The sequence below is a fragment of the Crinia signifera genome, chromosome 1 (assembly GCF_055691185.1).
Source record: "Crinia signifera chromosome 1, ASM5569118v1, whole genome shotgun sequence".
Lineage (NCBI taxonomy): Eukaryota > Metazoa > Chordata > Amphibia > Anura > Myobatrachidae > Crinia > Crinia signifera.
The window spans coordinates 200,735,015-200,753,480 of NC_139217.1; the positions used below are offsets into that span (position 1 = coordinate 200,735,015).

The 18,466-nt window shown below is 45.2% G+C and overlaps 1 protein-coding gene across 2 annotated transcripts in view; it reads left to right on the forward strand.

Annotated features, from left to right (window-relative positions):
• The window catches only part of PARM1 (prostate androgen-regulated mucin-like protein 1), a 119,808-nt gene that overhangs the window by 91,477 nt on the left and 9,865 nt on the right, over positions 1-18,466 (forward strand). For both annotated transcript variants that reach the window (XR_014472938.1, XM_083179158.1), the window contains exon 3: positions 7,109-7,187. Coding sequence is in view for 1 of the 2 variants with exons in the window: in XM_083179158.1 (XP_083035284.1) it covers positions 7,109-7,187 (79 nt within the window). In the remaining variant the exon portion in view is untranslated. The remainder of the gene's footprint in view (positions 1-7,108; positions 7,188-18,466) is intronic.

The window sequence follows — 18,466 nt, forward strand, 5'->3', positions numbered from 1 at the left end:
ATCAATTGGAGTAATTTCCCCTAGAACCCAGACCGAGATCTGGTCTGGCTGGTATGTCTAAACACAGTTGTTGACTCTGACCCTAGAGGGTTGGTCTGGATACAAAAGTGTCAAAGCTTTGGTTGTTGATGGCTAATTGCTCAGCTTCAAAAGGAAAGTAAATTAGCCAGCCCTTGTGTATCTCACCAGGAGACCCCATGTGAGAGTGAAGATTCCGGAGGTGGGGTTGTGTGATTGTGTGGGGGTTCAGTTCTTAAAAAGTGTTTGGCACATAAGAAATATTGTCATTATCTTGGAATGAGACAGGACTAGGACCTTGTCTGCTATAATGATCCTGAGGTTCCACTCCGTCCCACTGTCCCAAACTGAGTGCAGGGCTATTTTTCTGTAGGCTCCAGCGGGAACTGAGGCCCTTATTCTAGTTCACTCTTTCTGACAAAATATTTCTTAGATGGACAAAACCATGTGCACTGCAGGTGAGGCAGGTGTTACCTGTGCAGAGATAATTAGATTTGGGTGGGGTTTTACACCTGCCTCACCTGCAGTGCACATGGTTTTGTCCATCTAAGAAATATTTTATTAGAAAGAGTGAACTAGAATAAGGGCCTCAGTTCCTGCTGGAGCCTGCTGAAAAATAGCCCTGACTGAGTGTACTTGGATCAGTAGGTTTTTCTTTCCCTGTTCATTTTCTTTAAAAATGTTTTCTGTGACTTGACTTTTAACTACCGTATTTGCCAGTGTATAAGATGACCCCCCACCAATTCCATTCAAAATATAGAGTTTGTTATATAAGTGCACCCGGGGTATAAGACGACCCTCCCACTTGGAGGCATGTTTTTCAGGGGGAAAAAGTAGTCTTATACGCCAGCAAATACCGTATATATCTTGTAACCTATGTTTTCTGTAATATACTGTAAGCCTTGTAGTGTTTTCACTTAAATTAAAAATCATAATTTAGTTTTGGTGTCCAGCCCAAGCCTCTGACGAATTTGCCAGAGCGTTACCATGTAATTCATCATTTGGTGTGTCAGCAGAACCAAAGCTGTCATAGACTAGGGGCCTTATTTTGGTTCACTCTTAGAGGCAAAATCCTTCTTAGATGGGTAAAACCATGTGCACTGCAGGTGGGGCAGATATAACATGTGCAGATAGAATTAGATTTGGGTGGGGTTTTTCTTCAAAGTGAGATATATATTGCAGTGTAGAAATAAAGCAGCCAGTGTTTTCCCTGCACAGAAACAAAATACTCACCCAAATCTAATTCTCTCTGCACATGTTACATTTGCCCCCCTGCAGCGCACATGGTTTTACCCATCTAAGAAGGAATTTGCCTCTAAGAGTAAACCAAAATAAGGCCCTAGGTCTAAAAGGTACTTTGGCTGGTGGCAAGCGAAAAATCGCGGTGAAATAAACACACGCTTGGGGTACTCAGTAATCGTGTCACATGGCAGGGATTTGCAGATTGGCGTATTTGGGGGAATAGCCGCCTAAGATCGTGACAGTCTGTATTTTAAAGTTGTCTGTATTTCGATTGTCGTGGTGTGTATATGTCGGTATATTGTTCATCGCATTTGCTTGTGGGGATTTTGTCAATCAGTATTCTGTCCATCAGCAACATAGCCTGTTATTGCCTGTGCCATAAGAGAAATGTTACAAAATCTTGGTAAAATGAATGACATAATACAACATTGGACCAACTTAATGATCCATGTGTTGTATCATTTTGCAGGCTGCGAAATGTGATACATCATGAACAGTGATCCTTCATCTCCTGCCCAGGCATGATGCCTACCATGTTTATCTCTGAATATTGTGGAAATCAATTTATCTGCAGCTGAAGCGTATGAGCTGTGGACTCTAGGGTCAGCTAAAGATCAGAATGGATAGAAAGACAATAATTATAGATGGTATATTACAACTAATAACTTATTGTACTGACAATGCAATTACAGTAATAGACACTATGACAATAATACAGCATCTAAATATCTCCTGCTTCAAAAGTGAATCCGAGAAACAAAAAAAAAAATATGCAGTTTTTTAAATTTTAGATTATTACTATAAAATGTGTGTAGTTTTAAAAAATATAAGACATTTAATAAATTGTTTCCTTTTTGGACTTTTAACACAAAATTGTAAATTGAGATTAAAAATTATACATATTTACCCCGATCAGACCACAAATGCCAGCTCCATCCGGGATCGGGACAAGGGTCCGGGGCAGAGCAGTGGCGCATCATTGGAGGCTGGGAGGATGCAGCGATTGGAGCTGACGATGTCTCCAAGCACTGCCTCCCCCATTGTGTGAACGGGGGGGCGCTCAACCACGGTTACCTTTCACAATGCACAACAGCCATGTTCAATCCTAGTCAGTTTGCCTATAGATTGTAAGCTTGCAGCAGGGCTCTCCTACCTCCACGTCTGTCTGTTGATACCCAGTTTGTTTTATCACTGTTTACTATTGTAAAGCACAACGGAATCTGCTGCGCTATATAAGAAACTGTAAATAAATAAATAATAGTCATGACCAGGGTTGAAATGCCGAGTTGCTTGACCCGGGAAATGTGGCTGTGGCGCTTTCATACCGCAGATCAACCCAGATTAACATGACAATAACTCGTTTTGATTTGGCGGTCTGAAAGGGGTACAAGTGGTCATCCTCATGTTACTACAAGACTTGTCCCTTTGCTGATCTTTGTGGGGGCCTGGTCGGGGATGCAGGAGACTTGTTCACCTATGCAGGGAGCTGGTAGTGCCACCAGATTTTTAAGAGCCTCCTTACACAAGTGAAATAGTCACATGTAAGCATTGAAATAAGCTGTACATCTTTGTGTTTTCCACAGAGGCTGAGTTGAGAGCAAATCAAAGAAGGAAAAGCAACGTAGCACCTTGGCAAAACTGTTTTGACCTCGATTGGGGCAGATTTGAAATCCAACGCTTCCCATCGTGTCTATAACCAAAAAAAAAAAGGGCAATGCATTGCCCTTTTACATTTCAGGCATAGGGCGAGATTCACCAAACTGAAAATGCTGTGAAAACCCAGTTTTTACCGCATTTCCATATGCAGCAAAGCCCCTCCGCCGGGGCTTCACTGCGGGGGGTTATGCCAGTTCTAGATGGCGTAACCCCATGGAAGCCTATGGGCTTCCCTTCGCACCCTCCTCACCTGTGTCCGGGCAGCCTCCTGCTGTGCTGCCCGGACCAGTGACCTACTCCTCCCTGCACCTCTTCTGAGTGCAGGGAGGAGGAAACGGAGCACCCACACAGTGGGTAAGGGTGCAGGGAGGGAGGGGGGACCCGCTGCACATCGCCGGCCTTCGACTTGGCGTTAATACAGTAATCGCATATGTTACTGCATATGCGATTATTAGCAATGCGTATGCCGGCGATGTACAGCGGGGGTTATTAGTGAATCCCGCCCATAAACACATTTACCCAATGTTTGGAAAATAAACCTCTTAGAATTTTTAGAGAAACTTCATTTTGAGTGGGGTGTGTTGGTTATTTTCAAACATTGAAAGGAGGAAAGGCGCACATTTGTATAATACATACTGTAGCAGCTAATCAGACTGTACTATTGTTCAGAAAGATAATAGCAACTTGCTCATTATAGGTCATATGCTGTTTTCCACCTTACAACATTGGTATAGCTCCAGTGCCACCTAATCTGTTTCAACTCCCAGAGTTCCAGGTTTAATTAGGCCAATTTGTTTGTCTGATAGTCCTTCCATAATCCTGGGCTTTTGATGCTGGCTGAGATTATTTCTTATGATTGGTTCTACATATTAACTGTTTTACATTTAGTGAGGGTTATTCAGACCTGATTTGCATGCTGGGTGATTATTGATCACCATATGTACAGCTCGCAGTATCTATACACAAGGCCATCCTGTGATAAAAATACAGAGTCTTTTTAATCGCTGGCCGGTACGCAAGTTGATTGTCAGGAAGATGGCTTTGTGAGTATCACCTGGCTGTTTACTGGGGGGGGGGGGGGGGGAATGTAGGTGTCCCCAGGTGTTTTAAGGTAGGGTGTGTGATGTCCACTCCAGCTCTGATCGGTCTGTTTCTATCGCACCAGCCAGGTAGGTCCTGGGCTAAGCACAGACTGCTCACATTGGAAAAATCATTTGAGCAGTTGCGAATGGATTTGCAGCTAATCACAATATTTTTGCAAGCTTTTCGCTGGCTTTCACAGGGCAGGGTGGCGATTATCTGATCGCAGGGCTCTAGTACCCTTTACCTAAAACTCTGTGCCCTCACATTTCCTTAAGCAAGCATTTCTACCTGTTCATAGTGCAGACACAAATAGAGCAACAGACACCATTCATGCTAAATAACATCTCCAATCAATGCAAATATGTATGTCAATAACAGTATTCATAAATGTCCACTGTTCAGGTTTATTTGTAAGTAAATTAAAAAGACTACAAGTGTGTTTCTGGTTATTGGCAGATTTGTTCAGGCATTGGTCAGGTGCACAGAAAATATGTTACATTTATTAATCAATGGGGAACCAAAATTGTAATAACCATAGTATACAACACTGTTCTTAGGGAACCGTTTTTAATTAATTAAAAGCCCAATGTACAGTAGAGACAGCTCTGACCAATTTGATGGCCTACTCTAGATTTTTTTACCCCTTAGCACTTCCGCTAGTTTCATCTCTAACTCAACATAGCATCAGCACAGATAACAGCAGCAATACCCATCACCCCTCACCCATAGCAATTTTGTTGCTTTTGGCTGCCAGAGCATTGGCATGTTCACCCTCTTTATTGTAAACACTGTAGGTACAGTGCGCGCCGAAGACCACAAAAGGGTGTGTTCTTAATAGAAAGGAGCATTTAAACAAATAGTACCACCAATTCAAATTAAAAGAAACATAACACCTTATTAATTCGTTTGCATTACGCCACGCAGTAGTGTCTGTCCATCACACCACACCGTATTGCTCACATTACACTGCACTGTATTGTGACCAGGATGTTTTTACAGAATGGGCATTTGCCACCCTCATATTATAGACATGCCAAACCCAGGGTCTGCGTTGTCTGATGGACTTCTATGGGCAGTATTCAATGAGGATATTTCGCCCTGTTTCACGGCGAATTTGTGCTATTTTCGCGTTGGAAGGTGATTTTTTGGGTCAGAAAGTGAATCACCCTATTCAATGTGCACTTTTCGCCGTCTTTCAAAGTGATTTTCGCCGTGTAGCAAATCGCCATCTTTTCATGGTGAAGTGGAAAGTGAACTTTTAAAATAAAGTTGTTGTTGTTTTACATTTGGTGTCAAAAAATCAGGAATTTTCTTCTGTGAAAGGGCATGCAATTTATATTCATGTGCTTATAGCACATGAATATATATTTGATTTAAAAATATATATATATATTTTTACACATAGCAGCCAGCAGGGGCCGAGAGCCGCTCATTAGATATTCATATATTCACTGCACCCGATCATTACATATGCACGATCGGGTGATAGGTTCTGGGGCAGGCAGGGAGACTTCCATCTCCCTGCCTGCTGCTGTCCTCCGGCTCCCTGCGGAGGGAGGGTTCACATTCGCCATCAGGGGCAGCGAGCCCCTGCGACGTTGAATAGGGGGATAGCAGGGGGACAGCGAGGCTCCGGAACACGGCGACAGTGCAGCGAATCCTAAACAGGATTCGCTGCACTCTGTAAATAAGCTCATTGAATACTGCCCTATGATTAACCCAAAAAGTTTGGCTTATGCAATAGTTGAAGGCTCTGACCATCATTTCAGTTGTATGGTCTTGTAAAGCCACGTCACTACAGCTGCACAATACTGAACATATTAGAATTAGGCCCTGTGTACCTTTAAAGTGTGGTAATTATTAAATAGAAGCAGGTGCAGTATACTTTATATCATGCAAAGTTAGACATTAAAGGTCCATACACACTGGGCGACTATGCCCAGCGTGTATGGACATACACACTGGGCGACTATGCCCAGCGTGTATGGACAGCGATGATGACAATCACCACTGTGGGGAAGCCGCTCAGTGCATACACACTGAGCGGCTTTCCCCCTGCCCAGCGCCGATGGAGGGGGGAGGATGGTGTTGCATAGCGCAGAGCTATGCAAAGCCGTCCTCAAAGCTGCTCATCTGCTGGTACTACCAGCAGATGAGCGGCTTTCCCGGTGATGATGCGGGAGCGTGCAGCAGCGCTCACCGCTCATTGCTGGGGCATACACACTGGGTGGCTTTGAGCTGAAAGCCGCTCAAACAGGCTGTTTTGAGCGGCTTTCAGCTCAAAGTCGCCCAGTGTGTATGGGCCTTTAACATTGCTCGGCAATGTTCTATCTGGAATTTACCCTTCTACTAACCCAGCAATCATTTATTCAGTAGAGTGGAAAAGAATATACCAAGAAAAACAAAAGGCTACAGCTACATACAGGCAGCTCTGAGGCCTACATGGGACAATAGGGCCACCAGTTGTTCCCCAGACTGATGCAATACTTCAATGTTATAACTTCTACGAATGTATACTAGTAGTTTCAATGCAGCAAGTGATAGCTACCCTTGTCATGAGGTCCGGTTAAAGGGTGTTTGGTGGCCACCTGCAAATGAGAAATTTGCACCCTCCCATACATATAATAAGGAAAATGTGCACCACAAAAAAGGGTGCTGTCGCAGAAGGGGGGGGGGGGGGCATGGCCACGTAGTAGTACCACCATGTCAGAGTACGCAACAAGATTGCACAATCGTTAGCTGCCCATCCACTATATAGACATATCTGCAGCTATACATCTCTTCAGATGTCCCTTGAATCTGATGTGACCTTGGACTACTCGGATCACTTCATATAGATCTGATCAGATCTATGATGGACCCCTAGCTAGCAGCCCTCAGTCTACAGCGCTGCCAGCTAAAGAGGAGGGGTCCAGACTGAGACCTCTCTAGAAGCACCTCTGTATCAAGCTACTTTTCTTTAGTTACGTACAGTAGCTGTCCTTTATATCATTCGTGAGTCTTTACAATCGGTTCTTTATTGTTGCTACCGACATGTTTCGGGAGTAACCTCCCGTCGTCAGGGATAACAGCCTAGTTAACCAGTGTTCTCTTGTTTTGTTTTATACAGGAAGTGTTGCTGCCATTACAATAATTGTAATTGTCCTTGTCTTATTAATATTTGGAGGAGCTGCTTTCTGGAAGATTAGGTAAGTGCCTTATATACATTAGTTTAAGATATAGAAGGTGGTTTTAGTATTTGATATTGTGTACATCATGCACTAACACTCAGAGGAGTAGCTAGGTGACATGGTGCCCGTAGCAACAGTGTATTTCGGCACCCCCCCCCCCTCATAATTTTTCTTTACACATTATGCCACACAAACCGTAATGCCCATTACACAATATACCCCACAATCTACAGTATAATGCCCATTACACATGCCACACACCGTAATTCCCATTACACATTATGACTCACACCATAATACCTAAAACATTATGCCACACACCGTAATGCCCATTGCACATGCCACACACCATAATGATCAATTCACTTTTATGCCACACACGTAATGCTTCTGGGTAACGCTATACTTACAATTGCATAATTATACATTTTGCACCCCCCCTTGCCCAGGGGGATTTAAATGTTTTTATTGCCCACCCGTCAGTGCCACGGAGGAGCATAGTCTCTGACAGCATCACAGAGACCCTGCTCCCCTCCAAAGATGGTCGCCACCGCAAAGGAGACAGACGCTGGTGGTGCAGGAGTACTCTAGTGTGTCTTCTCTGTGCAGCGGCCAGGGCACAGGGTCTCTGTAATTCTGTCAGAGACTCTTGGCCTCAGCGGCGGACGGCATTAGGAGGGCAGACCGGTGGGCAGTGAGTGTGGGGTGCGGCGCCCTGCTACCCTCCCTACGCCCGTTACCGGCATATAAAGAAATGTGCATTGGTGGGCAGTAATGCCAGTAACATATACATTGCTGGCCTGTGCCACCAATGTATATATTACTGCCATATAAATTGGTGACCAGTTGTGCCAGTAACATGTATATATTACTGGCTTATGGGTAAATACATTGGTGGGCAGTGTACTTCTGGTGCTGCTACGGCGTCGCAGGAGAATGGAGCGGGTGGCAGGTACTGTGATAATTATGGAGCGGGGAGCAGGGAGGGAGCGAGCAACGGGCAACTTGTATTGCGCTCCATACGGAGCAGGCAAATACTGACAGCCGGATTAGAGCAGGGGGAGAGAGGACCGCAAGTACAGGAGTGTGCTCCGTGTGGAGCAGAGGAGGGAGCGGGCATCGGGCATTGTACTCCGTACTGACTCAGAGCAAGCGGCTGTGGACACTAACAGCTGGACAGGATGTGGGGGGGGGGGGGAGGCAGGTTGACCAGCAAAGTACTAGCACTCACGCGGCGCGGCTTCCCCGGAGTCCGGTCGGTACAGCCTGTCACTCGTGTGACGGGTGACAGTCCGGGCGGGGGAGGTGCCGCTGCACTCCTAGTAGGGGGGGGGGTCGGACTGTGGCTTCATTGAGTGGGGTCGGGCAGCGCAGGGAACGGGTGGGAGAGGGAGCAGGGGAATAGGCTGCACAGCTCGGGCGCCATTTGATCTCCCGGAGCCCGTGCTCCACCGGCTCTGCCCTCCCTACGCCTCTGCTAACACTCAGACTTACCATGCTGGAATCTTGACATAGATAAACATTATTTGTTATCAAGTAAAACTGTTTTTGTAATGTTTGTAATGAGGTTTTAACATATTAGTGAATGCATCAGATAACAGTATGTATGGTGCACTAGTTAGCACTGTGTGAAGTTTGTATATTCTCCCGGTACTTGCGTGAGTTTCCACCCACAATCCAACAATACAGTATACTGGCAGGTTCAAAATTGAACCTTTATGTGAAAGTGTAGGTACATGGGCAGACTAGATGGGTCAAGTGGATCTTATCTGCCATTAAGTTCACCAAGCACTGGCGCTACATTCCGCCGCCAATCACTCCGATGCTAATTCCATATGTATTAGCATATGCAGTTAGCAATTCTATGGCTAGCTTTTCCGATAAGAACTACCCTTTGAAATTAGCACCCTGTTGCCTGAATTTCTGGGTCTGTGAGAGTGGCACAGGCAGCCGCGGGACATGCTGGGAGGGTTCCTTGTCAGATCTCTTACACAGTGGTGCGGAGAGAAGCCCATAGGCTGCTATAGGATAGTGCCAGCATTACCCTTCACAATGGAGCCCCACCGGAGAAGCTTTAGTGCATTCGGATACGTGATAAAAAGGATTGGGTGTTTTCCACTTACTGTATCTTCTTGCCCTGTGAGAGATTTCTGGTTTTCATGTGCAGAGAGAGTTACATTTGGGTGGGGTGAGTTGAAACTGAAATCTAAATAATGTAAAAATATGCAGCCAGTTTTTACCCTGCACAGAAACAAAATAACTCACACAAATCTAACTCTTTCTTTGCAAATATTATATGTGCCCCACCTTTATATGTGCACATGGTTTTGCCCATTTGGAGAACAAATTTGTAATGCAATCAGATCTGAATAAAGGCCATTATGCCACACAGTAGTGCCCATTATATATAATGCCAGTAGTAGTGCCTTTTCCATATAATGCCCACAGTAATGCATCTTACAAATAATACCCACACTAATGCATAATTGCCAGAGTAATGCAGGTTACACCTAAGGCCCACAGTAGTGCAACCTACACACTGGCCCTCATTCTAACCTGTTTCATCATATTTGCATATGCGCATGTGCAAGGCTGCTGTGCGGATGCCTTCAGCGACTTCTGGCCGATAGAGGCGGGCAGGGGGTGTTTTCATGGGGACGCCTGGTGTTTCCTGGGCTTACCCACAAAAACGCTGAGTGCACCCATGAAAACATGGGCGGATGACATCACAGGACATTCTTGTACTGGACGGCGCAAATATACAGTAGGTCAGTCAAGATTGACTTATATTTGTGAACGGGGGAAAATCATTTGATGGTCGGCAACCCCTTACGCTTCCCTGTGAATGGATTTTTATGCTTAACATCCATTTTCAAAGTGCTGGGGATGTTCAGAACACTGTGGTGAGCGGGCATTCGCTCGTCTGGCTGGCGGCGGGAGATGGCTTGCTAAGAGGTGATTTTTCGTTGCCTGGCGTGTAAACCAGAATGAACCCCATAATGCAGGTTACACCTAATGCCCCCAGTAATGCTACTTACACATAATGCCCACAATAATGCCACTTACACATAATGCCAGGAGTTATACAGGTTAGACATAATGCCTACAGTACAGCTGCTTGGGCGGTGTAATAGTTACCGCTTCAAATCACTGAGGTCATGGGTTTGATTCCCACCATGGCCATAACTGTGCAGAGTTTGTATATTCTCCCGGTGCTTGTATGGGTTTGCTCCGGGTACTCCGGTTTCCACCCACAATTCAAAAATATACTGGTAGGATTATATGGCTCCCAGCAAAATTAACCCTAGAATGAATGTGTGTGCGTGTAGATGTGGTAGGGAAAATTGGAAGCTCCAATAAGGCAGGGACTGATGTGAATGTTCAAATATTCTCTGTAAAGTGCTTTGGAATATTTGTGCGCTATATAAATAACTGGTGATAAATAAATAATACCTAGAGTAATGCAGATTATCCATAATGCCCAGGGTAGTGCCACTTACACATAATGCCCAGAGTAATGCAGGTTACACATAATGCCCACAATCATGCTGCTTACATATAATGCCCACTATAATGCCCCTGGCACATAATGCCCAGAGTAGTGCCCAATACACATGATGCACATAGTAATGCCACTTACACAGTAATGTCACTTACTGTGAAATGTCCAGGCTAGTATTGCTTACACATAATTCCCAGAGTAGTGCCATTTCATATAATGTCCAGAGTAGCGCCACTTATACATAATGCCAGCAATAGTGCGATTACACATAATGCTCACAGTAGCGCAGCTAATGTATAATGCTCACAGTAGCGCCGCATACACATAATAGCAAAATGTCTAGAGCAGCACCACTTATAATGCATAGGGAAGTGCCTCTTTTGTATAATTCCCAAAGTACTGCCTCTTACGCATAATGCCATGAGTAGCACTGGTTACACATTTATTTATTAAAAGTTTCTTATATAGTGCACACATATTCCGCAGCACATTATAATGCCCAGAGTAGTGTCGCCTATGCTTAATAGCCAGACTAGCGACCCTTACGTTTAACCCTTTGAGTGCCAACATCTCTGAGAGATGCACAAAATATCTGCTAAAAATGCCAGCGTCGCTCACATTTGTTATATAAATTTAGATAAATGTGTCAAAATATTATATTTCCTACATAAGGAAAACATTGCATGTCATTATGATGAATTAATATGTTTGCTTGGCCATTTTCATCACCTATTTTGCCAAATTCACTTGGCACTCAAAGGGTTAATGCCCAGACTAGCGATAGTTAAGCATAAGGCCCAAAGCGGTGCCCCTTAAGCATAATACCCAGAGTAGCGAAGCTTACACTTATACCCCTTTCACACCAGGAATGCAGAGACAAACCCCAGGAATTAAATTCCAGGGACAAGCAGGGACATTCCCGGGTCGGGACCCATTCACACATGCTTTTGAAGCAGGGACAACCCGGGTTGACACCTTTCACACTGAACCCGGGATGACCCTGCATTTCTATGAGAATAGCATTGAAAATGGCCTTTTTTAGGCTCACATTAGATTATTGATTATTAATAATTAAGACACAAAACATTTGTTGTGTTTCAGCCATTGTTTACTTGTATAAAACAAATTTAAAAGGCATATGAAAGCATCTTCCCCTCTAATGATTAATAGCTCTCTCACCTCCTCATTTGTCCAAGACAGGCATTCCCAACAACGGTCCTCAAGGCACACCAACAGTGCAGGTTTTATGCTGTGTACACACGGTCCGATTTCCTTTCCAATGTTGACGATATAGTCAACATCGGATCAGCATCGGATGCAGATCGCAAGGGTTTTAACCCTTGCGATCCCGATCCGATCCCGATGCGCGTTCACATATCGGAAGCCAGAAAGTCTTGGCTGCCTTGTCTATATAGTGCAGATCTGCACTATATAGTCAAGATAGGATGCAAATCGGATGTGCCTTAAGATCCTATCCACGATCCTATCTGATCAGATCGTGGATAGGATCTTAAGGCACATCTAACGTGTGTACACACCATAAGTTATATCCAGGCTTCAGCACAGATGGTTTAATCAGAATCCTTCAGATACTAATTAAGTCACGAGTGCTTATGCCTGGATATCTACAAAACCTGCACTGTTGGTGTACCTTGAGGACCGTGGTTGGGAATGCCTGGTCCAAGACATGGCACACATTGCAGGCTTTCAGGGGTTAAAATGAACTTCTGGGGTCTGTGGTGCCACAGAACATGCACTCTGTATGCGGTCTCTGGGCGTGTCTGTCCACCACAACAGGAAGTTGCCCTGCTAGCAAATCAGCACTAGGCAACACGGGAAGCAGGGACATGTCTCTGTACCTTTCACACCAGCCAGTAACCCTGGAAGGACCCGGGAGCAACCCTGCTACCTAGCAGGGTTGAATTGCCGGCAAATTAACCCTGGAATTTGTCCCTGGAATCTTCACATCAGAGCTAGTCCTGGGTTGTTCCCGGACCCAACCCGGGAATTTAGGCTGGTGTGAAAGGGATATTAATGGCTAGACTAGCGATCCTATGCATAATGCACACAGCAGCTCCCCTTATGCATAATGCCCAGACTAGCAATGCTTGCACATGATGCCCATAGTAGAAACGCCTACGCTCAATGCCTAGACTAGCGACGATTATGCATGATGCTCAGAGTAGCAACTGTTACACATAATGCCCAATGTAGCAATGCTTAGGCATAATGCATACAGCAGAGCTGCTTGCGCACATAGTAGTGCCGCTTAAGCATAATGCCCAGAGTAGCGATGCTTACGCAAAATGCCCAGAATAATACCACTTACACATAATGCCAACCATAGTGTCGCTTACATATAATGCCTACAATAGTGCCCACATAATGACCCCTTTCTTCGCTATAATATGCAACCTGCTACCTCCCCTAGTACTATGTTAACCTCTCTCTAGGCTGCTCAGCTCCTCCTCCAGTCTCCCCTGTGTCTGCAGGAGGAGAATCACTGCGTGGCTGAAGGGCGTACTGTGTGCAGCATCATGGCAGAAGCCATGCTACCACACGGCGCTGAGTCCGCTGTGGCAGCTGTAGCATCAGAGGAGGGGGAGGGGAGGAAGCGCCACAGTACTGGTCCACAGTTGCAATGTGAATGGAAAAAACAGGGTTTACTATGAAGCTAAAACACTTCACACTGCAAAAACTTACTACAAGTAAACAGAGCAATCATTGACCGTGGGTAATTGCTTCAACCTGCACATGCAGTTGTTCAATTTGCGAACTTGCTGATCAGAGATCAACTCTGAATCAGGCTCAAAGTACTAAAATGTACAAATAATCTATAACATTATTTTAAAATTTTACGGTCAGGTACATGTGAAAATGATGAATGGATGAGTATAAACATAAAGAGAAATAGATGTACAGTACTATGGGATATGATTTAAGAACTTTGTGAAAGCCGTTTAGTGAATATTTATGTTACTTATTATACAGTATATAACAGCAGCCTGCGTTATATATTTTCTGTTCTTCAAGTACATGAGGAGAGCAATAGAACCACTTTGTATCTTCGGAACCATTAGTAAACAGTGATATACTGTAAAGAGGGAAGAGTGTTCATATCAGTTCACTACTACTCCTCTTCCACATTAGACTATTTTCGTTACAGTGTTCCATACTATTATTAGCTGGTATTTGAACTTTGGCAGGGAAGTACAACAAGATTGTTTTCACTGTTTATTTTATTTTTTTTTAATAGTTAATTAAAGCACTGCATCATTACATACAGAAAATTAAAAATAAAACCAGATTTGTAAAATAAAAGCATTTTGTATACAGTGTAACAAACATATAGAAATGTTCACTGTTTATTTAATGTACTGTGCAAAAATGCAGTCTACAAATACAAAAATGTAAAAAGCATTGACACATACATATTACTGTGCATGGTATATGTAGAAGTTTGGCATCCCTGTGTGTTCCTTAAGGTCCTGTAAATTGTGGATAAAAGCAAAAGAAAACTTTTAAAGATGTGAAACGTTTCATAACAATAAAAATACTTGTCACATCGGTTTATGGGTCTTTCTGATTCACTCAATAAGCCGGAAATCTCGCTGCTTAGCAAGCCTTCTAACTCCGCCAGCCGGGCATGCGAACACGCCTCCCATCGCACTCCGAACATCCCCTCCATCCGAATGTGCAAACACACGCCTCCCGTCACACTCCGAACATCCCCTCCATCCGGCTGTGCGAACACACGCCTCCCGTCACACTCCGAACATCCCCTACATCCAGGTGTGTGAACACACGCCTCCCATTGCACTCCGAACATCCCTTCCGCTTTGCAAATGGATGTTTTGCATAAAAATCCATTCACAGGGTAGCGTACGGGGCAAAATCATTTGATGATCGCCAATGATGGACTGACTTAGACTTGGAGCGTCTGGGTCTGAGAACGGGGTGGACGGCTGACATCCTGTGTCCGTCTGCCCCTGGAAGGGGACACCCAACGTTTTCCTGGATGCACATCCACCATTTTTGGAAAATGCAGGGCTATCACATGCGAACACACCCTGCCAGACTCCCCCACCCCCTGTGATCGCCATGGTGAATATGCCCATGTGCAGTACGAAACCATTGGTCTGACCCCATATACATTTTGGTACTTATAGACATAGTTATTTTGTGTGTAAGTAAGACCATGAAAATAGAAATATAAGGAGGCTGTTTAAGGCATTTGTCTGCACAACTCTGCTGACAAACAGTTTGACCCGGGGCTCAGCTATTTCTGAAGAGACTCAACCCAGTTCCAATGTCCTGGGTCCGTGACCTTGTCCGGTCCCAGGATTACTCCCTTGACCAGCAAGGGTCGTCTGTCATCTGAAAGGCATGACCTGGGTCATGCCTACAAGGAACTGATTAGCGAGAGATTACATCATTATTTTATTTGTGCATGAAACAAGGTTTCAAAACATGTAACAAAAAGGCCTAATTCAGACCCAATCAAATAGGGCTGAATTCGGCACTCTTTCTCAGGGTGGGGTCTGTGTATGCATGAATATGCACATGTGCAGACCACCTGAGCAGATATCTTCGGCTAGTATCACACTCGCCGAGGCATTCGCAAGGGGAGGGAAAGGAATGCAGGCAACCATCAAATGATTTTTCACACCTTCAGCCACATGAGAGGAAATATGTAAGCATGTGCAAATAGCTAAATTCAAATGGTACATGCAAATGGCGAGGACAGGCATTTGGGCAGGTGGCGTTTACCTGTTCTATCGGCTACGAACATACGCAGCCTATCAAACAGGTCTGAATTAGGCGCAAAGTTGTGTACTATCTCAAGTACAATTGAAATGCTTAGCAATCATTTCCTTGCACATATTTAGTGCTAGTTACATATCATGTCCCCGGTAGTGCCAGTTACAAATGTCCCTGGTAGTGCCAGTTAGATGTCCCCAGTAGTGCCAGTTACATATCATGTTCCCAGTAGTGCCAGTTACAAATGTCCCGGTAGTGCCAGTTACATTCCCCCCAACATGACCCATTCCATGAGGTACAAAATGCTCTGTTCCTGGACTTCCCTGTCAGTGGCAGTTACAGAGGTTGGACTCCAGCACAGTCCAAAATTCAAAGAGGGGGTCACATCAACTGCCAGTGAGTCCAGGACAGTGATGTTTGGAGTGGCATTATGTGTGGCTCCCCTTTTTGTATATTGGACTGTGCTGCAGCCCCACCTCTGTAACTGCCACTGGCAGAGAAGTCCAGGAACAGAGCATTTTGTACCTAATGGAATGAGTCATGTCGGAGGGTATGCAGTTACAGAATGCCCCTGTAGTGCCAGTTACATATCATGTCCCCAGTATTGCCAGTTACATATCATGTCCCCATTAGGGGACAGTTACAGATGTCCCCCTTAATGCCAGTTACAGATGTCCCCCGTAATGCCAGTTACAGATGTCCCCGGTAGTGCCAGTTACAGTTGTTCCCAGTAGTGCCAGTTACAGATGTCCCTAGTAGTGCCAGTTACATATCATGGCCCTAGTAGTGCCAGTTACAGATGTCTCTAGTAGTGCCAGTTACAGATGTCCCCAGTAGCGCCAGTTACATATCATGTCCCCAGTAGGGGCCAGTTACAGATGTCCCCAGTAGTGCCAGTTATTGATGTCCCCAATAATGATTTTAGTATAAAAAAAGAGTACACTCCAGAAACTATGGTTTTCGGAATAATTTCGATAACAGATAAGGGATACTCAACCATACTGTGTCCAGCAGGGAAGATTAGTTGTAGGCTTCACTGGTACTGTAAATGTCCACAGACTCAAGTATGGTGGTTTTCCATGCTGGTCTCCACATGGCGATTGTTGACACATGAAACGTTTGACAAGCGTTATTCATGTTTTTTTAATTGTTTTTTTCTCTTTCAATGGTCCTGGTGACACAGCTTCACATTGGGATGTAGGAGGGTCCGCAGGAGCCAGGCACCTATCCTAAAGCTTTTGGAGGGTAGGCTCCTCCCCTACTGCATCCCAGACTCCTCAGTTCGTGTAAGGTGCCCACTGGAGTGGGTGCTATTCTAAAGGGCTGCCGGTGCAGCCGAAGGAGTAGAGTTAGTTAGGGTTTTTATTATTTTATTAACTTTTACACTAGCTAGGTAGGCACAGTGTGAGGATTCTCATTAGTGAATCCTCACACTGCTAGCGCAGCAGGAGCTGACAGAAGCGTGTCCTGTCAGCTCGCTGTGCACAGAGGAGACGCTGTCAGGCCTCCCTGTGCAGCGCTTACAGCTTCTTTTAAGAAGCTGCCTGGGCTCCGGAGCGCTCTGAAACCGGCTTCACGCTAGGTGGGGATCATGGGGGACAGGCGCTCCGTGATGGCGGCGGCCATTTTCTGCGGCGCTTACACACTGAGCTCCTGATATGAGAGGACAGCAGTGTTGTTACAGGCATGTTTTGAGTGGTCCCCAGCTGAGGGGAGATACTGGAACTAGGAGATCCTACAATGGGAGCGGCTGTCTGGGGGTAGTTGGCGCCAGAAGTCACAGACCCCGCAGCAGCAGGGACTTGGTCCCTTCCCTCACTCTGTTTTGGCGCCATTCAGAACGCTTGCAGCGGAGCTGAGCTGGCTTACAGATCCTGACAGAGTGATTGGATTTCCTGGGCAGCGCTTTCCCCATTCTGAAGACTACAGAAAGCTAAGTGAACTGAGTATATTGGTTCTGTATATAATGTCTGTACATTTAATGCTGTGACTGTGTTAATTGAGAACATCATGTCTGAGCAACAGTCTGTGTTTTTGGGGGAGAGAGCCTTAAATGCATTGAGCGCTTGCAGTGGTTGTACACTGAGATTTGTCCCTGAGCAGATAAGGGGGGCTTATGTATTTATTGCGCTACTGTGAAACCCATGGGGAGTGAACCCCAGAGGGTAGTGCATCGGAGCTTGCGTGGGCTAAGTCCCTGGGCAGGTCTGAAAATGCTTTGGTGCATTACTGGACAGGCAGAGTGATGGCTGGTAACTTCCCTAGACCATTTTCATTCTCTCAGCAGTCCTCTAGCTCTTTGCCTCGGACCCAGACAGATCCTGACTTATACAGGTCATGCAGGATACTGCTATGGGGAATCAGCAGGTTTAAATTACTTGTTGGACAAGTTTTATGGTTATTCTGTGGGGACCCCTAAAAGGTCTTATTCAGTGCCATTATTAGCTGCTGATGAGGAAGGAGAGTACACAGACCTCAGCCTCAGGGGTGGAGGATTTAATTACTGCTGTTAAACAGGCATTGAATTTGTCTGTGAAGGATAAACTCCTGCAAAGGTTGTTTTTAAGAGACAGCGTAAGGAAAATGATATCTCCCTGCAGACGAGGGTTTACAGGATTTATTGGAAAACCCCTGATAAAAGGCTTTAGATGCCTAAAAGACGTTTAAGCCTATATCCCATGCCTGAGGATCATGCAGACCTCTGGGAGAAAGTTCAAGTGGTTGATGCTTCTGTGGCATGCTTGTCAAAAGCCACTGTGCTACCAGTGCAGGGGGGAACAGCCTTCAAGCAAGGCAATGGTTAAAAGGGTGGACTACACTCCGCCCTCTGATTGCTCCAGTCTGGGTCTCTAAGGCCAGGATTGGTGGGTCAGTGACCTGTGCTCTAGTTGACATACTGTTCCTTGTGTGTTGTTACTTGCGGAGAAGCCTAAAGCTACTGCAGAGTATGTGATTCAGGCTGAGCAGGAAGATCTCAAAATGGCTGCCAGAGTTTCCTCAGTGTCTGTCAATGCCAGGAGAGTGCTCTGGCTTA